Here is a 22,548-nt window from a genome sequence, read left to right on the forward strand (position 1 = left end):
GTGGCGGCATCGCGGAGCTTCAACAGATTCAATAACATTAGCAAGTGGTGGAGGCCAGCAGGTGGATGAAGGAAAAGGGAGGCAAGAGGAGAGACCCGAAGCGGCCGCTGGTCCGAGTGTCAGGTGAACTGAACTTCAGGTAAGAAGTTATGACCTGCAGTCCATCTGGGTCAGATATGAACCAAGTTTAGGTGGAGTTTATTTTCGTTGTGCTGACTGCGTGCTAGCTAGCATGACGGAGTTTCTATACAGCTGGGTGGTGCTCTGTTACTGATGTTGAACTTTATTTTGTTCATAAGGTTAATTATTAGAGTTGCCAACCGTCCTGTAAAAAAACGGAATCGTCTCGTATTCAGAGAAATTATTACGCGTTTGGTGTTGAGCTGAAAAAGAACACAGTTTGTCCCGAACTTCAGCTAGAATGGAAAAAGACACGAAGCTGGAGTTATTCTGTGTCTTTGCTGCACAGCTGCCTCTTCTTCTCTCATTCTCCCCCCTCCCTCTCCTGTTTCTACTTCAATCATGAAACTGATCAATGATCAGCTGATCAGCTCTCTTGTTTGTTTATCGCCCACTTTGCGCCAGAAAGAGGAAACCAGCAGATGTCGTGGTAAACAACAGCAGCACGTTTAAGCTTGATCAGCTGTTGTTAGAATTTATTTAATATTAATTTCTAGTATCAGCTGATGTTTGCTGGAGCCACAGCTGCAAAAAAGCTGCTGGTCATGATATGGTTTGGTTATGTGGTGAGAGGGAAACATGAAGATGAAACCAGGAGATGTCCTTACTGGATCATCAGAGCTGTGATGGAGAAACAGGTTTACCTTTCAGGTGACATGAATGAGTTGAAGTTATGAACTGTTTCTGAGAGACAAATAACACCAGGATCCTTTTCTAAGTAGCTGACAGCTGGTAACTGTGCAGGGGCGGGTCTAGCAAAGTGTTGCCAGGGGTCCATGTAGGGCATTAAAAGGGAAAGGGGGCACAAATAAATACTTTTCTTTCTTATTCTCATTTAAAATGTCTCACTTTTAAAAAAATAATTATCTGAATCTTACAACAAACGATTGATAGATTGATGCATATATACCATCAGAACAGTGAACATCACTGTCACAACAGTGTTTATTATCATTCAAAGGCTTTATGATTTTTGCTATAATGGCGGCCGGTCTCTAGTCAAAATGCCCGGGCCAATTTTCTGTCCCAGTCCAGCCCTGTAAGCAGCTCATCTGCAGTCTGGTGTTACCTACATCTTCCTATTCGGAAGGCAGAATTTCCGAGTTCTGAGTACAATCGAAAGCACCACGACTGCAGTTTTTGTGTTGGATGTAAAAAGCGAGGATAGAATGGCTAGGATAAAATCAGGCGTGGGATTTCTCTCGTGGAAATGTGCACGTTATCTTTTCCTTTCTATTGGTTGGTGGCACAGTGCACTTGTGGCAAGTAAGCAAGCTAGAAGACTGGCAGTCTTGCTGGGTATCCAGTTAGCAACACATTAACAAGAGAATTCTGAGTTAAACCAAAGTTACTTTCCCTAGTAACTAGTTACTCTGAAAGTAACGAGTAACTTGAAGTAACTGAGTTACTTTTGATAGAAGTAACTAGTAATGTAACCAAGTTACTAATTTAAAGTAACTTACCCAACACTGGTTAAATGTGACCCAAAGTATATTTTATAGCATATAAGCTATAAAATACTTTTAAAAATTAGGTGAGGGAAATAATCATTTTTTTCTATGTTTGAGTCCCAGTAACTTTGACATAGTAACATCTGCAGTAATATTTACCCCTCTGATGACAGCTCACAAGCGTTAGCTTTATTTTGATACCAAGACTGTTTACACAGAGTTTGTAATTGCAGAGAAATACTCCATTTATTTTGGCCTCTTCATTTTCGAGCAGGAAGCTCAGAAAAGCCCTGGGGGCCTAACAGGTCAAAGTTCATTCCCAATAAAACTAACTGTGAGATGTTTGACTACATTGCTCTCTGGATTATTGTTACAGTCCTAAATGATCAGCTTTAAAGTGTTTGTGCTAATAACACCATGTACAGTAAGACAGGCATGGAGAACAGCACTGACGGGAGGCTTTGAACAGATGACACACTCAGTTCAATTCAACATATAAGACTTTAAAAACGCACAAACATCGACCTAAAATCTATTTATTCAGTCCATCACCTGTCATAGAATTATGTCAAATAATAATGTATTGTTCATCTCCCTTAAATAAACAGGCAGCCTTAAAGTATGAAACATTCATTCATTAAAACACTAAAATGTGTCTGTCGTCTCCGTGGCTGATAGAGCCCCACAGGCATCAATGTGAGCTTAAAGCCATTTATAATTTTTAAATGGTTTAATGTGTCGGTGCTCACGATAAACACATTTTGAATGAAAGCCAGGGAACTTCAGCAGCACAAGAAATGGCTTCTTTGTGCCCACATGCATCAGTCCCTCTTTTTACCAGTTTTTCTTTAAGGCTTAAGTTGGCTAGTTAAGTGTCGGACTAACGATTAAAGCTTTCACTTGAGTGAAGTCACTAATATTACTGCTACTGCTAAGTAATGTTAGCCAAGTTTAAAGCACACTGCATAAATCACCATGCCATAACTAACTGCTGTGCTAGCACTGCCGTACTCTATCACACTCAGTGCATTTCAATCATTTCTCCAGCAAGTTTGATAGCTAGCAAAATAATAATCATAGTTTTAAACATTAGCCTGTGTTATGTACACATACTCGAAATTATTTACTAGGACTCACCTGTCATGTGACTCAAATCCCGCCAGTGTCGTTTTCCATCAAACACTCATTAAAACAGCAACGTCAAGTTAGCGCACTCATCCCCGACTGTCCGGAGGGAGGGGCGGGGTCACACATTGAAACAGACTGACATGTGTGCGAGGCAGCCCAGGTGGAGAAATTTAGCTTTTACACTTTGCAACTCATTTTATTTCTCTGATAAGAAAACTATTCGGTCAGATAGTTGTTTGTGGTGAATGAAATACGCGTTTCAAGCACGTTTAAGCACCACATCTGAAATTCAAGCACTTTTCAATCCTTGAAAAGACAATATTAAAATTCAAGCATTTTCAAGGATTTCAAGCACCTGTACGAACCCTGTGTACTCTGGTTTCTTACGTTCTTCTTTCGTTCTTGCTTATTTTCCTGTAGTTTTTCCTTCTTCTTTCTTTCTGTGTCAAGCATGTATGTCTTAGGAACTAGCTAACACTGACACCTGGACTGTCTTACATTGATAGTCTCTCCTCCTGTGTGCATTGTGTTCGGTTTTGCTTCCCGTGTCTCTTTAGTGCACGATTAGTTTCAGCTGTGTTCCCACCTGTCATGGATATCAACAATTATCAAACACTCAGGTGAAGAAACGACACTTAGTCAAAGTCAAAAGTCAAAGTCAGCTTTATTGTCAATTCTGCCACATGTACAGGACATACAGAGAATAGAAACTACGTTACTCTCAATCCCTAGATAAAATAGCAAATGAACATTTAAATATAAGAGTGATTAAAAATGCAAGTAAAATAATTAAAAAGTAAAATTTAAATAAATAAATACAATACAATTTTTACATATAACAAGAAAGCTAACTAACTTAGACACTTGGAGAGATTTTTAACGTGCACGGGTGAGAGCTCAACAGAGCGACTCACACTCAGTTGCAGGCGTTTCCTTTATTTAAAGCATAGATAGCAGTTCCTGTTTTTCCTGTTCGTGTGTATGTGTGTGTGCAGCAAGTCAGTTTCTAAGAATAATAAAGATGTGTATTTTTGTGCTGATCTTGTGGCCTCATCACATGGCACACGCGGCTTGCAGTTTCACGTTTATCAAGCTGAGCTGCACAGTGAAAATATGAACATTATCAGTATTGAAGCAAAGCATAAAAATATTTAAACATTATTCTTTGACACCACCTCTGTCCTGTTCCCTTATTATCCTCTGTGTTTATATTCTCTCAGTCTTCCTTTGACCTCTTTTGCAATATCCGTCTAGGCCAGGGGTGGGCAACTCCAGGCCTCGAGTGCCGATGTTCTGCAGGTTTTAGATCTCACCCTGGGTCAACACACCTGAATCAAATGATTAGTTCATTACCAGGCCTCTGGAGAACTGAAGTCATGTTGAGGAGGTTATTTAACAATTTGAATCAGCTGTGTTGGCTCAAGGACACATCTAAAACCTGCAGCACACCGGCACTCAAGGCCTGGAGTTCCCTACCCTTCGTCTAGGCTGTGGAACCTCATGTGATCCTTTGTTTGAGCTGAAGGGAAGGAGTCTGAAGTTGAAATCATAATAAATCACATTTTTCTTTTGGTATTATTGAAAAGGGTCCCACAGATGTGAACATCATATAATGGTTAACAGAGACAGGCAGTAACGCTTACCCGATTACTTTTTTCAAGTAACAAGTAAAGTAATAATTAGGGATGGGTACCGGTATCCGGTGCCATGATGGCACCGGTTCTGACATAAACGGTAGTAACCAGACCGAAAAGCAGCACATATTTCGGTGCTTTTTTCCCTGAGCTGTGATACACTTTGGATTCTAGCCAATCATTTTATGTTTCCGAGGATAGTAGGCGGGTCCAGGTACGTACGTTCTTTTAGAGCAGAGCTACAGATTAAATGTCCAAGGCAAAGCGGTCAAAAGTCTGGCTGTACTTCACAGCAAAATATGCAAACTCAGCAGCAACAAGTGCTTTAAGCTGATACTGTGATACTGTGCAAAGGAGGTAACACCTCAAATCCGATGAAACACCTGGCGATGCATAGCGGGTTTTTTTAAAAGCCGAGAAATGCGCCGTATTTGATAGCTTGCTGCGAGACCTCACACCGAGCACATCTACTGTGGGTGGGTTGCCAGTTATCGGACCCAGAGTTAGCAACATCCCCCAAAAACCCGAAGAGGAGAGTCCTGGCCCTGCCAGTGTAGCAGAAATGATGAGGATGATGATGCAGCAGCAGCCGTTCTTCTCTGCGTGAGTAGCTTAATGTTGTTCGTGTGTAATTTACGTTGAGTAGGCTAACCACGTTATTACATTAATGCATGTAAGGTGAACTAGCAAACATCATCCAGGGCTCTAGAGTGCGACCAATTTGGTCGCAAATGCGACCAAATTTTTCAGTGGTGCGACTGAAAATAAATATTTGGTCGCACAGGTGCGACCAACTGTTCCGGTAACAAAAAAAAAATCTCTGTAACTCTCCGTGTGGTCAACAACAGACACACATTATGCCCCTATTGTGGACTAAACCAATCAGAGATAGTCAGGGGCGGGACCTCTCTGATTGGCCGTGGTCCAGTTGAAAGTGCAGGTGGAAGAGAGAGGTGAGTAGCTTGAATAAAGCGATATCAATTCATTAACGGATTCCACACAAAGACCTAAACACGGAGCGGACCCAACACATCAGAATCAGCTTCGTCTTTCTCGGCTTTCTCACCCGACGGCCTGAACACGGACACGCTGTCGGAGCTTAGCGATTCTTCGGGTCCGCGCTGTGTTTACGTCTTTTTGCGCTGATTCTGAGCTGCAGGTTTTGCCTCTCTCCAACCAAAATTCACCGAGCCTGCAGCAAAAGAAGCAGCAAACTGCGCTTCACATTTGATCAATGTCGTCATGAATTCCCTCTGACTTTTGCTGTTTTGCTTCCACCATGATAAAAATCACACTTCCTGCACAGCTCTCTCTCTCTCTGTACTTCAGGAACAGTTTCCCGTCTCAAATCTGTTTTCTGCATTATTCATTCGCTTATTACCCACCAGTCTAGCGTTGTTTACAGCGCTTTTTCTTTTTTCACTTAAATGACCTCGGACAAGAAAGCCTAATTTCTGCTGTTCAATACTGAAGAAATTTAAATTTCTTAAAATTATGCAAAATTGCAGAATATTTTTAAGGTTATCTGCTATAAAAAGCCAGACCAGGAAAATCTCCTTCATGTTTTCCTGTGTTTTATTCTCAGTTACTTTCACACAAAGGCATCTGCTGTGATTTTCACAATTCTGATGAAGTCTCATGTGTATCAGTACTGATAAATGATCAGAATTATAATATTTCTGACTGTCTGAGGCTAAATTGAATCAAATCAGGACTTTGAGAACCGGAATTGAATGGATTATAGAAATCAGTGATGATACTCAGCCCTAGTGAGCAGCCTGGGCCTGAGAGAAGTGGATGTACTGTAGCTGTGGGTAATAAGAAAAGATGAAAAGAACTATTGATAACTTTTTTGTTAAGTTAAGGCCTGATCTGTCTGAAATTCATAGCCAGTGCTCTGACACGGTGCCATCAATATTTGAATGCTGAAAAAGCACAGTGTATCCAGAAAACACATTATATGCTGCAGTAAATGCACTGCCCAAGTGTCCCCTCTCCCCACGGCCTTTCAGCAGCAGACAGCAGCAAACAGGTCGTCAGAGGAGGCCAAGATGATGATTAAGTTTTTAACATTTTCTACAATATTGACAAAGCACTTTAAGCACAAGTTTGTTAGTTAATAATTTAGAAATTAATATTGTCTGTATGGACTTCCCCCCCCAAAGAAAGTGCACATGTAAAACTGCGGTGTTAAGCGATGCGGTTGAAAAATTTGAGTGCGCCTAACTTTTGTGCCGGTACGCCTAAATTTTTAAAGTTAGGCGTACCGGTGCGCCCATGTCAAAAAGTTAGTCTAGAGCCCTGTCATCATAGCTACATGCGGCTGTCTTCTTGTTTGATGGCAGATACTCCCTTCACCCTGGCCAAAAAGGCTAAAATGACCAAAGAAAAAGTGGAAAACAGTTAAACATGAGAGGTTTTTGGACCAATTTTGTGTTCTCCATTCTTTAAGCACCGGTTCGAGCACCGTTTAAGCACCGGCACCGTTTCAAAAGTACTGGTTTGGCACCGGTATCGGATAAAACCTAAACGATACCCATCCCTAGTAATAATAAACTTTATTTATAAAGCACACTTAAAAACCAAGGGTATGCCAAGGTGCTTAACAAGTAAGATAGAGAATAGGAAGAGGATAATAGAAATAGGACCAAAGCAAGTACTAAGTATGCAAGTAGGTAGCTGTCACTGATACATAGGAAAGCAACAGGTACAAAGCAAACAAGAAATTAAATGAGCATAAAAGTGCATGACATAAAATCATAAAAGAAATATTAACTAGAGGGAAAGGCAAGATTGAATAAGTGGGTTTTTAGTCGTGATTTGAACAGTGCAATGGAATCAGATGCGCGGAGGTCGAGAGGAAGGTTATTCCACAGTACCGGGGCAGCCAGAGCAAACGCACGGTCACCCCGGGACTTTAGCCGAGATCTGGGTTGGGTCAGAAGTAGTTGAGTGGCAGATCTGAGTGTTCTAGCAGGAGTATGTGGTTTGAGAAGTTCACTAAGATAACTTGGCGCTAATTTATTAATAGTTTTGAATGTAAGGAGTAATATTTTAAATTGAATACGGTACTTTATGGGCAGCCAATGCAGGCTAGCTAGGACAGGGGTAATATGGCAAAATTTCCTGGTACCAGTCAAGAGGCGGGCTGCTGCATTTTGGACTGTTTGCAGTTTAAGAAGAAGAGAAGAGGGAAGACCGTAGTACAAGGAGTTACAATAATCCAACCTGGAGGTCACAAAAGCGTGAATAAGCCTCTCCAGGTCCTCATGCGGAACATAATGCCTAGCCTTAGAGATAAGGCGCAGTTGGTGGAAGCTAGATCTCACTACAGCAGACACTTGCTTATCGAGTTTGAGCGAGCTATCCAGCAGTGCACCCAAGTTACTGACATAGTCACAAGAAAAACTAGCAAAGGAACCCAGGGCAGCACAGAGTTGGGCACGAGGGATTTTACTGTTGAACACCACAGTCTCAGTCTTCTTATCATTCAAAACAAGGGAATTACTCAGGAACCATTCTTTGACCTCCCGCATGCATTCTTGAAAGTAGTGCAGGGACACAGCAAGGTCGTCAGCAAGTTCAAAATAGATCTGTATGTCATCGGCATAACAGTGGAAGGCGATATTGTATTTTTCAAAGATTGAGCCTAGAGGGAGCAAATACAATGAGAAGAGAATAGGGCCTAAAACTGACCGTCTTCTCAGGGGACCCACTTAAGGTCTTAGAGTGGAGCACTAGTTTCAAAGCTTTGATAGAACGGCGATGCACAAATCCAGCTGACAGGTTGTTCTACCTACGCAAATACATCAGTGGAGAAGCACGGTCTGTATTGGAGGGAAGCTTTTACAGAAAAGATGACGAAGCATATGACTAAGCTTGGGAAGCTTTGAATGCTCAGTATGCCCACCCCTTTATAATCCAGCATGCATTTAGGGAAAAACTGAACAACTGGCCAAAGATTCGTTCAAGAGAGTCGCTTAAACTGAGACAATTCAGTGATTTTCTGACAGACTGCAGCAATGCTATGCCATACATCAAAGAACTGCAGGTGTTAAATGACTGTGAAGAGAATCAAAAATTGCTCCAAAAACTTCCTGACTGGGTGACTTCTCGTTGGAATCGTCATGTCACATTGCAGTTACGGCAAACAGAAGAATATCCAAGCTTCAAGCAATTCGCTGATTTTGTTGCACAAGAAGCGGAAGTTGCATGCAATCCTGTAACATCATTTCATGCCTTGAAACACACTGAAGAAAGGTCAGCTAGGGACATAAAGCGTCCAAAGGCTAATGCATACATCACAAATGTGAAAGCATCAGACAGAACAACCACAGGATACAGCGGAGTGGAGAACAATTCAAATGAGCCTGATATAGAAAGAAAAGCAAATGCTTTGCCATCAAACTCAGTCACATGTATCTGCTGTGGAGAAAGCCATTCTATTCACAAATGCCAGACCTTTGCTAAAATGTCCGTGGAGAACAAAAGAAAGGTCATACTTGACAATAACCTGTGCTTTGGCTGTCTGAGAAGAGGACACAATTCAAAAGACTGTAAGCCCAAGGCGACTTGTGGGGTTTGTAAAAAACATCATCCAACAGCTCTTCACGAAGACCGTCCAACGACTGCAGTGAACACATCATCACGTAGAATGCAGGCAGAAGAAAACATATCTGCACTTTCTTGTTGCATGGACAGAGGAGATGGTGGGAGCACATCCATGATCATGCCTGTGTGGGTTTCTTCAACCACCACTCCAGAGAGAGAGACCTTAGTGTATGCTCTATTAGATACACAGAGTAGCAACACTTTTGTAGATCAAGGGGTATGTGAGGAGATGGGGATGAGTTTAGAGCCAGTGAAGTTAAAGCTAACCACTATGATGGGAAGAGATTACATTGTTCAGAGCGAAAGAGTTAGTGGGCTCAGAGTTAGAGGGTTTTCCCCCAAAAGCTTTATCAGCTTGCCTAAACCAGAGACTTCATCCCACTTGAACGTTCACACATTCCCACCTCTGAAACTGCCAAAAGATGGGAACATCTAATCAGAATAGCACAGGAAATGCCTGAGTTAATGGATTGCAAGGTCGGGCTGTTAATAGGCTACAACTGTCCTAGAGCACTGGCACCACGGCAAGTAATCGCGGGAAGTGACGAAGAGCCATATGCAATCAAGACAGACCTGGGCTGGAGCATTGTTGGCAGTTCACAAAAAATGGCAACATCAGCAGAAGTGACAGGCCTGTGCCATCGCTTATCTGTTAAGGAACTTCCACCCTTGACACCAGCCACCATCATCAGAGTGCTTGAGTCAGACTTCAAAGACACAGCTCCTGGAGAAAAGAGCATATCACAAGATGACATACAGTTCATGCAACTGCTAAATGAGAAAATACACCAGAATGCTGATGGGCACCTAGAGATGCCACTTCCCTTTAAGGCACGCCCTCAGCTGCCAGAAAATAAACTTCTGGCTCTGGTGTGACTTAAGCACCTGAAAGGGAAGTTTGAGAAAAATCCCAAATTTAAGGACGATTATGTAAGGTTCATGGACAATGTCTTCAAGGAAGGTGATGCTGAAAGAGCTGAAGATGATCCCAGAGAAGGAAATGTGTGGTATATTCCACATCAAGGCGTCTATCACCTGAGAAAACCGTAAAAAATCAGGGTTGTGTTTGACTGCTCTGCAAAGTACAGTGGCACAGCTCTGAATGATCACCTCTTGACTGGACCTGATCTCATTAACAGTTTGACTGGAGTACTCTGCCGATTTCGCCAACACCCAATTGCAATCATCTGTGATGTAGAGAAGATGTTTAACAGATTTCATGTAAACAGAGAGGACAGAAATTACTGTGGTGGGAAAATGGTGAAACAAACACAGAGCCAAAAGAATATCGCATGAAAGTCCATCTTTTCGGGGCCGCATCCTCACCAGGCTGCGCAAATTATGCAATGAAGTATCTTGCGGGCCAAAATGAAAGGGAACATCCCACAGCAGCCAACAGAGAAGTCCTGGAGTTAATTCCAGATAGTGAACGAGCTAGTGGAGCCCAGGAAGTGGACATCAGTCATCATGAACTCCCATTTTAGACTGTGTTGGGAGTAAGGTGGAGTGTAAGCAGTGACACCTTCTCCTTTAAAGTTGCCCTGGAGGAGAAACCAGAGGCCTCAGGTTCAAATTGGCTCATTGGACCTCATTTCCTGTGGGAAAGAGAGTTTGTCACACCAGACTCAACTCCAGACCTTCTGGTAGGTGATCCAGAGGTCAAAACGACACAAATACTACAAACAAAGGTAGTAGAGGACAGGAACTTCTTGGAGAGACTCTAAAGGTTCTCAAAATGGCATACAGCAGTAAATGTAGTTGCCAGGATCCAGCAACTAGCCAAAAGAGCCAATGCAACAAAGGGTATAAATGTGGAAGACAGGAGAAAAGCAAGTCATGTGCTTATAAAATTAGCACAAGAAGATGCTTTCAAGGAGGAAATCCAAGCACTGAACCATGGTAAATTACCACAGAGCCATCCTTTGTTCCAACTTGACCCAATATTGCAAGACGGTGTTCTCAGGGTAGGAGGGCGGTTAATGAAGGCTTCCTTACTGCTTGACACGAGGCATCCAATAATCCTACCCAAACATGGCATAATTACACACCTGATTTTAGATCAGTTCCATGAGAAAACCCAGCATCAAGGCAGAGGACAGACACTTAATGAGCTGAGAGCAAATGGTTTCTGGGTTATATGATGGATTATGCAGAAAAAATAAAATTGGTCTGAAAGGTCTATTACTTTATAATGTATTCAGGTTGTGTGTCATGTTTTTAAAAAGTAATAAAGTAACTAATTAGATTTGAAAATAAATAATCATTAAAGTCACGGAATAACTTACTTGGAGAAACAATCAGTAATTAATTACTGTTTTCAAGTAACTTGACCAACACTGTGAATGGCAAAATCTTAACTTTGTTTTGATATCTTCACTTTTTGCATTAAATCATACTGGGATGTTTGTTGTAACAAGCGTGGAACTTCAATATCAGAACTCGAACAAGAGATACAAAGAAACTTCATATAGCTTACAGATATTTTCACTGTGCTACTGTGCCAGAGGGGCCGATGGCACGATATGGCAGCCTCGCTTCTGTCAGTCTGCCCCAGGGCAGCTGTGGCTACAACTGTAGCTGCCTCCACCAGTGTGTGAGAGTGAATGAATAGTGGAATTGTAAAGCGCTTTGGGTGCCTTGAAAAGCGCTATATAAATCCAATCCATTATTATTATTATTATTATTATTGTGCACAACTCACCTAAGACCCCATCAATTGGGCATTACTTTGACTGGACCCTTCCACCACTTGATTATTTAGCTTTCAGACAGATAGCTTCACATTTAACTGCAGAATACTTTGGTATATCGGAAGTTTAATCAAATTATCAACCCGGCACCACTGCTTGACAGCTGATATGGGGGGGGGGGGGGGGGGGGGGGTATCAATATGCTGTTAAGCTTTCTCAAAACATGGTACTGTGCATTATGGTCAGATATTTACATATTGATTTATTCTGTCTTTTTTTTAACTGTCATGAACTTGAACTTTTTTTTTCAACATTTAACATGCTGAGGCCCTTAGAGCCTGAGACTTTTGTCTTCAGATTTTTTTTAAATTATTTCACTATTTCATGGTTTGACTCCCGGGAATACTGACTGTCTCAGGCATTTTCCACTTACTAATGTTTCTCGCTGAAGAATGACACTTTAAACTGTTTGGAATAATAAGTTCATCCAGCACATCTGATTAGCAGAATCTGGCTGCTACCTGCCCTCTTAATAGAAGCAGTAAAGGCAGACTTAGTTTTCACACACTGCTTCTACATTCTGGCTTAGTTTTTGTTGAATAATGGCACTGTGTAATGTGCTGCTATTTATCTGAGGTTGATATGTAAAACCTTAGAACTAAAAGGTACATACTGTTTTTTAGCTATTCCAGTTGAAGTGCTTACAGCAGATTCAGAGCGTTTTTAATATTAGGAAATAACATGCTATATAGAACTTTCATCACAATGGTGTGATTAGTTTGCATCGTGTGTTTAAACTATGTTTTCTAATATTAGTTTGCAATTTCTTCGGAAAATGCACAACTGAACTTTTCAAGGCACATGTCCTAGCACCAATAGGGGGAAATTGTACACTTTAACAGCAGAACTCAAAACGCTCAAGGAACAAGAGTCACAAAGAAACTTTATATAGTTTTCAAGTATTCAAAACTGTTAAATAAGTACAAGATGTGTTCACATGATTTACATATTGGACAATATATGCACTGCCCATTTTTATTTGTCTTTACATGATTCCCACTACCCACGCAACACGCTAAAAATTTCCGCAAATTATTCACATTTGTTTAGATGTTTTTCTTTTTACTTTTTGAGTGAGCTGGTTATTGTGACAGCTTTCTATTGGACAAGGATCACACAGATGGTAACACCTGGAAGAGTTTACAGTGTGGGATGGACAAGTCCAAAGGAGGGGATATTGGGGCCACACTGAGCATGGTCAAAATGGTGATTAGCTGCTGGTGATGTCAACAGTACATATTAAACACAGGAAATAAGATTAACATTGAGTCTCAGTCTTGATCCCTTGGGCTGTTCATTTACATCCACACAATAAGAAAATAATATACAGAAGGACTGACGGTGGGCTTTTGATGAAGTGTTTCTCTGGGAAAAACAGATGGCTTAGCATTTACACTCTTTCATGATTAGCTATGTGAGAAATTTTGTCAAAATGCTCTTTAAGGCACCTAATGCTGTTGGAAAGTATATGCGCTCCTGTAAAGGAAACTAAAAAAAACAACAAGTGACTAAACATATAAGTGATACACTGTATTTCTAAATTCTAGGTTAATGCTGCCATTCGTACATGGAAGAGAAAATCAAACAGGTAGGAAGGAAATAAAAGTAGCACCACAGAATGTATATTGGGAAAAAAAACAGAAAAAAAGAAAGCCTCAGTACAAGATTCAAAAGTTCAAGAACATTTGAAACAGTGAAAGGTTCCTCTGCAAAGTCTAGTGTCAACAGACATCACTTCTGATTTTACAAACTCTCACAGTGAAGAGTGAGCGTGGAGAAAAACATCATTCAACGATGACACGGAAGCCAGTCATTCTGTACATTACTTTTAACATTTCGGATTTCAAAAGCATATACTGGTAGCCTTTAAAAGTGGATCTGAATGACCTTGAACTACCACATGTGCCATGTTACCATTACAGAGTAGCTCCAGAAATGAAAAACTTTGAAGAATACAATTTTATGTATGCTGGATTATAAAATTGTTTTTGATGTTGTTGTTTTTTAAATTATGCTGCTTAAAGTGTGTATTTACATCACTGAACAAGCTACAGGGATTTACCACAAAGAAATGTGCTCAATGTCTGAACAATGAAAAAAACACGTTCCTTGCTGCTAAAGCTGGATTACTTGTTTACTCTGTCAGTTGTTTCCAACACATAACAGAGCCTGACCAATATATAAGCCTACCACAGATCTATCTGTAGACCCACACATATTGTTTGAGAAACCTCAATATTAATACCTTTTAATTAAAAAAAAAAAAAAAAAAAAAAGATCCTCTTGCTGTCCATATCACTTGCAGCAAAGTAGCATCACGGCGGGGGAAAAATGGTGGGGTGCCTCCACTGCAAGTTCCTAACTACTTTGTGAATTACTGTAGACAAAATATAAAAGTTTATTTAAAGCCTCAGCATTTGCATTATGGCTTGCTTTACTTTTTTTTTTTGGTTTGTTTGAAGTGACCATATGACAATGAGTGGCTGGGGTGCTATGTTAACAGCTAATGCTAGCTTTGTTTGGTAGAAAGGTGAATCGCACCTGTTCCTGCAAATTAGTACTGAGTAACACAAAAACACAGGAATCTGACACCCTAAACCTGGAGAACAGACTTCTCAGAAAAATAACCACTCAAAAAAACATTTTGTACTAAAACAGACAACAAAAAACACAGACAAGAGATCCAGTTCTGTGACTTCAATCACCTGAGGTGACATCCTGCAGACAGCGTGTGGCACTAACTATCAGTTATACAAAAAGTGATGCATAATCTTAAGTCGATAAAGACTTGAGCAAAATCTAGAGTCACACAGTTGTTACGAAGGGAGTAATAACCTCCCAAAGTAGCTACCAAAACTCTGCTGTAAAATGTGTAATTGTTCAACTGTGTAACACTTTTTATCATGGGAGTCCACAGAGATTGACTAACTTTTGGAGCTGTAATCATATTACCACAAGAGGAACGTTTGACGTTTCATTCATTTTTCACTTTAAACTAATGCATGTCCCTCTTCCAATACAACTCACTTGCTATTTTTATTTAAGCATGCAATACCGAATTTTTGGGTAGCAAAGATTTAGTATAAGGATCGATCAGGCTCTACCTACCTGATATACCATATATAAAAACTGTTCCTGTGGGTAAGCCCATGATAGCCCAAATTTAACATCATAATTCAATTCTACACATACATACACATGATGAACTTAAATTATACTCTGAAAAAAGACATTCTTTCCCAGGAAAACTACTGGAATAATGAGAACATGGCACCTGCATCCTAAAGGACTGTCTGGATGATGTTACAATGCCTCTGGACCAACCACTCTACACTGTTCATTCAGTGCAGTTTGCCTACTGAAACTTACCAACTAGAGACAAAAACCAAAAGTTCAGTAAAATACCTGCCTATGAGACAGAGAGGAATAATCACCATACTGTACACTTTCTACAATATCCACGTCCATTATGAATAAACAAGTGCATTTACTTAAAGGAATAGTTTAGCTTAAAACAAATTCTGTTTTCACTTAGGAGCCAGCTAGATCATTCCCAAAAATGAGAAAGATTCCTATCACGGGATGGACTTGTAAAATTTCCATAAATCAATATTTTGGGTGGTTGGTCTTTATATGAAATAAAGTGACAGAGTGAACAACAAATTTGTTTCAAGTTAACAGCACCCTCTAATAATGTTCAATTTCTCTCTCTCTCTCTCTTTTTAAATTACTGTACTTCTTTTACATCAACACAACAGTTGATTAGCAGGTCGTCTATATTTACAGGGAAAAGTCCACCGCTTATGCATTGAGCCTCAGAGACTGATCCTCTCTCCTCCTGGAGGAGATATCAATGTCTATGGAGTCTTTACCCACAATGAGTCGGAGCCGCTTTGCTGGAGGAAGTGGAATGAAATCGTCTTCAAACTCATTATCAAAGTAGTCATCGTCATCCTCCATTTCCTTGTCCTCATCATCAGACGAAGGGTCTGCCAGGACCTTTTGGGTCAGATGTCCACCATTCCTGGTCTCTAGACCTTGACTCATGTCTCCATTAAAGGAAATCTGGTCCACCTTTGTCTGTGATAGTCTTCGTGCATCATCCTCCCGCTTCAACTGGATGTTCAGCTTGGTGGAATTGCTGTGGACCACAGGGGCAAAACCGTTATTCAGTTTGGCGATGTAGGAGCTGCCTTTATCCTTGTCATGATCCTTGCTGAACTTTATGCTAATTTTGCTCGAAGAAGGTGAATTGACCGTAGATGCCGAAAGATGGGAGGAGCCAACAGGATCGTTGGGGTCAGTGGTCTTGCTACTGCTGCTATCCCTCCGCCGGCGGAGCGTCAGTTTGGGGATGCCTGTGTTATTCTCTAGGATCAACTGAGCATCGTATCTTGTGATCCGACGCTTCTTCTTCCCCTTGTCCTGAGACCGGCAACTACCCTTTCCCTTGTCCCGGTGGAAAGATTTGCTGCCATGGGTGACGCAATTGTAGTCTCTATGTTGGTCAGCAAAGCTCAAAAGCATATTTCCACAATCTGAGAACTCTGCAGCATGGCTGCCAACCACTTGCATGAAGGACTCCCCATATGTGTCTTCGCATTTAATTGTCCGCTCGGCCCTGATCCGTGCTGGCCGTTTCTGCCTGGTGCTTGAGCGTCTTCTGGCATAGCCAGCATCTAATGATGGATGTTCTAGCTCAACTCCGTGGTGGAGGTACTCCTCCATGTCAGCTGGCTCTGTTTTGATGACCACCCCACCAGGGACTGGACTCAAACCATCCATGGCGCTGGGCTCTAGCTTAACACCAGATGCTGTTTCCCGAGCCTTTACAAGGGTCCTTGTGGACCTGCGAGTTCTGTACATCGAACACTGGCTGCCTTCGCTGCTCTGCACAGCTGGGAGGTGGCCATTTTCCTTGGCAGTATGACGTGTCAGATAGCCTTGCTGGCCCAGTGTCTGCTGCACTAGCTCCTGCCCATCCTTCTCCTTCTTTACAGTGACGCCTTTACACAGCGACATCTTTGAGTCCGTGAGACCCAACTGGCAGGTCTCTCGTTTGGCCAGTGCCTTGGGCTCTGCACCCCTTTTCCGACTTCGCAACTGGACTTTACTTAGCGAAGGCTTAGATTGGGATCTTAGTCTCTTTGGTACCCTGTTATTGTTTGCGCGACCTTGTTTTGAACATGAGGTAGTAAGGGCTCTTGACAAAGTCTGTCTGGTTTGAGTCCTGTTTTTATACTTCAGGCCAGATGATGATGACGATGATGATGTTCTTTTTCTGGCAGCTGGAGGAAAAACAGAAAAGGCTGCACATTATAATGTTTTTAGATAAGTAACTGCATATAGAAAAAAATAAATAAAATGTAACATTTTGCACTTCTAGTGGAGTCCTGCAGCACAAATAATACAGATTACTGGGGATGATTCATGGTACAATTAAGAGATATAAGACAGTATTGCCCAAGGAGTTTCACATCTGCAACAGACGAAATACATGTTTAACTGTTAGAGGACTCTTACATTGATGTGTTTTTGGCATTTCCTGAGAGTCTACATCGGTGTGCGAGCCTACAGAGTGACTGTCTGAGGTCCTATTTCCCTCCCCTAGCTTCTTCAGCCTGTTGAGGCGCTTGTCTGTCTCACGCAATCCATACTTGCTGTTGATCACCGGTACTTCCACTGGCAGTCCAGCTTTGGATTTGAAAGCACCAGTACCTCGTCTACATGACAGAAGGGGGGGAAAAAAGAAAGTATGGTTTAATTGTTCTTATCGTACTCAACTGAGATTCTGAGTTTGTTTTACTCAAATTCTTTTGTTTTTCCAACCCACACTCAAACACTGTGTTTAGTTTTCTCATGACGTATACTCCTACCTTTCACACGTATAGCATTCACAAAATTCATTGTTTTCCCCAAAAAAACCATCTCCATAGTAGCACGAGATTTCTTCTCCTGGCTCAATGTCCCTTAAAACTTTCACACAAGCTGTGTCCCGACCTGTTGACACAAACTTAGAAGACAAACGGAAAAAGTCTTAATAACCTGAGTTTCCACATTTAAAAGTGACTGATCCCAAAAGACGCTGAAGAAAGCCTACCTTGCAGTTTGGCCGACAATCTGTGAGGGGAGGGCACAGCAATTAATATACTCGTGAAAAACAGTGATGTCAAAATTTTTAACAAGAGGGTGTGATAAGATTTCCACAAGTAAAACGAAGATTACTACCATGATTGATGAATGCAGCTGGTCCAAGCCACAGCTGCGCACAGTTCTTGCGGGTCGAATACATGACACTGAAGTCATTCTCTCCATGCCGCAGCAGTAAGTTCTCCTCGCTCTCTGAGAGCTCAGCAATGCACCCAACCAAGTACTCAATCTTATCGTTTCTTTTCCTGCGATATTAAATTAGGCAGAAAGGGTTATCACCCAGGTTGAAAACAAGTTTGTAAGTTAACATCACATCCTACCACAACTCTGGTTATCTGTTTCTTCCAACTTCTAATAAACTGCTTATGTTTCTTCTTTTTGCAGTTTTATTTTTTTATGTTTTAATATATTTTACTCACATCCTGTGAAGGACTTTTAATAGTGTTACAATTATTATTATTAGATCAAAAGTTTGAAATCACTGTAACTAGAATTATCTTTGAACTAGACAATGGCCAAGTTTAAACAAAACCAAAGTTCACAGTTATTAATAACATATATCAGTTGGTTCTCACCATTCCTTTGTTGCCACAATTTTAGCTCCATTTTGCTCAGATGAGTAACGGTTACAAGGGAGAATCTCAAACCCACTGTCTGTAGCAAACATGCGCAGATAAACAAACACCTATGGAAAACACATAATGAGCTTTGTGATTGGATGGCTGGCTTGCACAATAGTGGGAAAATAATAATAGTGTATTTACATGCTGTTTGAAGAGCTTTTCTTGAGCCTTCGTCTTGTGGAGAAATATATTTCGAGCCCAGTCTCCTGATGTCAAAGCTTTGAAAGCTTTTTCCAAGTTGTCGTGTTTCTTGAAGCGCTCAATTATCTCTTTCAGCTCTTCTTGCCTTCCCTTAATAGGTCGAAATCTATCAGGAGACATTTGAGATACAAAAGTAACTACAAGCTTATCATCTGGGATAATCTCAGGAGAAGCTGCAAGAAAATTAGCAGATGCATATTTGCTAACCTGGTGTTCATTTTGTGTGTCTGAAAGCCCAGATATGGATCCAGTATGAGGCTCGTGGTTAGATCGTCATTCTCACACAACTCCTTGGCAGTCATTCCAGAGGAGGGTACATAGCGCCTTTCTGCCTCCAGACTGGCTGCATTAAATCCTACAAAAAGCACAAGCATGCTAAAGTTAAAGTATGCTGCAGTTGAAGAATCATTGCATTAGTAAAAGCAAGCATATTGAACTCACTGCGGCTACATCTTCGGTTTCTGGTGTGGCTCTTGCTGTGGCGCAGAGATGCACGTTGTGGATGCTGAGAGCGAGTCTGGCTCGGGCTCACAGTCTGCTCGCCAGTCAACTTGTTTCCATGTCGTCTGCCATTTAATACCATGTTCTTGGATTCGCCCAGCCACTTCATGCCCACAAGACCCCTGGTCCAGTTGCATTTAGTCTCTGAGATGAAGCAACACTCTTGAGTGGGGAAGACTGGGGACAAGACTTTGAAACCTGGTGAAAGAAGAAACGGACGAGAAATTTTTAAACTGCAAAAATTCAATTGATTAACAGAAAATATCTTATAAACTGGAATGATAGAGTTAATCTATCAGGTATAATCAGGTATAAAATATTTTGTTCCTAACTTCAAGGCAAGCTGAATATTTTTTTGACTAAATGACAAACTAATATTGAATTTGCTGGCTACAAACGTTTCATGTTGCATTAAGAACACTATTTGCTCTGTTTAGCATCGCTACATCAAGGCATCTTCATTTTAGATACCTCATCACCTGGGTTTGTAATGTAATGAGAACACAGCGGAACACAGTTACTGTAGGGTTTGTACCAAGGTAACCAATGCTGTGAAATGACGCTATATAAAGAAGACTGATTTGAAAAGTTACTCAGATACCATTTGGCAATCACAGAGGTAGAACAGTGAAGGTAAACATTTCTTGCATTTCTTTCTTTTCTGATTTCACTGATATCTGACTAAACATACATACAAATATTATTCTCTTAATCAATCTCAAACTAATTTCAAGCAAAAAGGACACATTTGCTGCTTTTAGCTTTTCAATGATGACAATTGGTTATTATTTTTGTTTGCCCAGTAAACTGCCATTTAAAACACTACTGGCATAATGTGATCAGCATCAGTGAATGAACCCAGCGCTGTGAGACACTTCAGGTTTGGGCAATGTCAGTACAGAAAAATAATCCTCGAGCGCCGCTTAGCGTTAATTCCACATACTGCATTGGCTTACTGTCAAGTGCACCAGAAATTACTTCTCTCCTGTCATCCATCCACACAGTGCTGCCCTGTTAATGTATGCATCATATGACAGACACGTTTTCGGCTTCATTACCATGCCATGGTGTTTATAAGTCTGTCATACGAGCAGTTTCCAGGGCGCTATAGTGTGGCATCATCGCAGTTGTGATCGAAGCAAATGTGCTTCGTCTTTATGGTTCAAAAGCTAACGTTAGCTACTGGAGAACACAACATCCTCGGGGAATGGGAGAGGCAGTAGAAACCCGGAAGGCCACACCGTAATCTGAGGCCGAAATTGTACCAGAGTTGTGAATATAGCAGGGTATTGTTTGCTGACAACTCCCCTCTCTCCAACCGTTCGCTTCGTTAGCCTGAGGCTAATTACCACGAACGAGGCCAGAGTGGTTAGCTTGCCGGCTACATGCCTAGGTATTTTCCAAAGACTAAGCACGTCTCACAAATACTACCCATCAAACGCAATTAAAAACAAAGACTGATGTCGAGTACTGTTAGACTGATGCACATATTTAAGGACCATCTCATGCCACAATATACCAATTCGACATCACAAACTGCTCTGACGTTTCCCTATCAAGCTGCTAAATTTCAGCAAAAAAAAAAAAAGACCAAATACGGCTCGTTTGCCGGGCCTGCTGATTTAAACCCTCAGCGTATCCTCAAGCATTAACGCACTCCCCGATTCATGTTAGCCGACATGAAACTTCACCTACTAACTTAACTTGATCGTCAGTGAGCAACGACTAATTGCAGTTATTCAGTCTCTCCTCATCAAATTTATGTCGTCTCAAAAATCATGAAATATTCGGTGATTACACGGCATTTAGCTCCCAGCATGTCCCAACAAATAGTTTACGGTATGCAGTCTACCTACAAACAACTGGAATACACCAGCTAACGCACGCTATCAAACTGCATTAGCACAGGTTGTTTGATATGGAAGCCATTAGCTAGGTCGATGGGCTAAATATTCAGTTTCTCAGCGAATTAAAAGTTACTTAATGTACCTGAATCCATGTAGATACAATATACTGTCGTTATCAAAGAAAGCAAATAACGAGTTACCGGGTGTAAGTAATGTTATACATCATAATGAGTTCAAAAGGAAGCTGAGAGCGTTACACGGCTTGGTATCGTTAAATAACCCCAGTCGACAACAAAAAAACCCCCACCAAACACACAAAATACTTACAATCTTAAAACGCTAAACCGTCGCGTAACAAAACAGCTCTTCTTTAAACTAATCCAAATGTAGCACGATACCCTAAAAGAAAATAACACAGGAAACACATTTTTTAAAAGAAATTAACATTAAAATTCAAGATGGCGGCCACGGACAACAGAGGGACAGAGAAAAACGCAGCACAGCCATCCTAAAGAAAATAGGTCCAACAAATACGACGCAATCTCTACCGTCTGTGCTTAAAGGATAAACATAATTAAAAAACGCAATGTAAAACTTGAAAAATGGTCACGATTGGGGATTTTTCTAAACCTTTTTTTTATTAAACAACGCCGAAAATTGGTATCTTAGTTTGTAGCAGTAATTGTCGGAGGTACACAAAAGTAGTGCTGCATAAACAAACCTCGTTACACTTCCTAAAGAATCCACCGGTGTGGGAAGAGCTGGTTCTGCTGCATATTTTATGGAGAACCGTATCTGAACGACATCGGGGTATGGAAACTTCTCTTCCCAAACACAAAAGTCCTTCTTGTTCTGCACTTTTGTTTTTATCCAACATCACTTTGTAATGAGAGTAGTCCTCATTCATATAGGCTTATCCTTATGTATTTATACGCAGAATAGCCCTAACCAATTTTTGTTATAAAATATATTCTGACGTTCCAATATTTGTTACCTTCATTAATTACACCTTACTAATTATAAATGGGTTTCAAAAGTACCCTCCCAATTGGGGTTTATGCATAAACCCCAATACTCCATAAAGCAGAATTAGTATGGGGACTGCACCCTCAGCTCTGTTTCAAGAGGACTGTATGGAGGACCAGAAGCGCCAGATGTATCAAAATAAAGAATTTTTGTGCTTTTGTAATGAATTGTAAAATAAAATATGCATTTTAAAATTTAATCACCATTTATTTTGATTATTTAAACATGACTAAAGTAATTTATTATTTGATAATTTAATTTAAAAGAAAACATTACTTGAGCCAATATTTCAAAATTGATTAATCCATTAATAAACACTTCAAATCAAAAATGGATTTCACATTAAAAAATTAACCTTTCAATAAAAAAATTGTTTTCTGAATTTTAAATCAAATAATAGATTTTCAAAATCTTTTTTAAAATACAATTAAAAAAAGAGAAATAAG

The 22,548-nt window shown here is 40.7% G+C and overlaps 1 protein-coding gene across 3 annotated transcripts; it reads right to left on the reverse strand.

Annotated features, from left to right (window-relative positions):
* Positions 1-12,620: 12,620 nt before the first annotated feature.
* Positions 12,621-21,767, reverse strand: kmt5b (lysine methyltransferase 5B). Of its 3 annotated transcripts, none has more exons than XM_085409207.1 (10): positions 21,404-21,767; positions 19,170-19,427; positions 18,936-19,083; positions 18,669-18,834; positions 18,480-18,589; positions 17,983-18,149; positions 17,855-17,874; positions 17,631-17,767; positions 17,278-17,477; positions 12,621-17,042 (listed from the first exon to the last, which is right to left on the reverse strand). In XM_085409207.1, the coding sequence occupies exons 2-10, from the start codon at positions 19,336-19,338 to the stop codon at positions 15,556-15,558; spliced, it is 2,604 nt and encodes an 867-aa protein (XP_085265333.1). In that variant the 5' UTR covers positions 19,339-19,427; positions 21,404-21,767; the 3' UTR covers positions 12,621-15,555. The 3 variants fall into 3 exon arrangements, with proteins under 3 accessions (XP_085265333.1, XP_085265324.1, XP_085265342.1); XM_085409198.1 differs by lacking the exon at positions 21,404-21,767 and adding an exon at positions 21,219-21,364; XM_085409216.1 differs by lacking the exon at positions 21,404-21,767 and adding an exon at positions 21,277-21,355.
* Positions 21,768-22,548: the final 781 nt, after the last annotated feature.

This window comes from Rhamphochromis longiceps, linkage group LG1 (genome assembly GCF_057381845.1).
Source record: "Rhamphochromis longiceps isolate RC_006_pf linkage group LG1, R_longiceps_female_GT1.1, whole genome shotgun sequence".
Lineage (NCBI taxonomy): Eukaryota > Metazoa > Chordata > Actinopteri > Cichliformes > Cichlidae > Rhamphochromis > Rhamphochromis longiceps.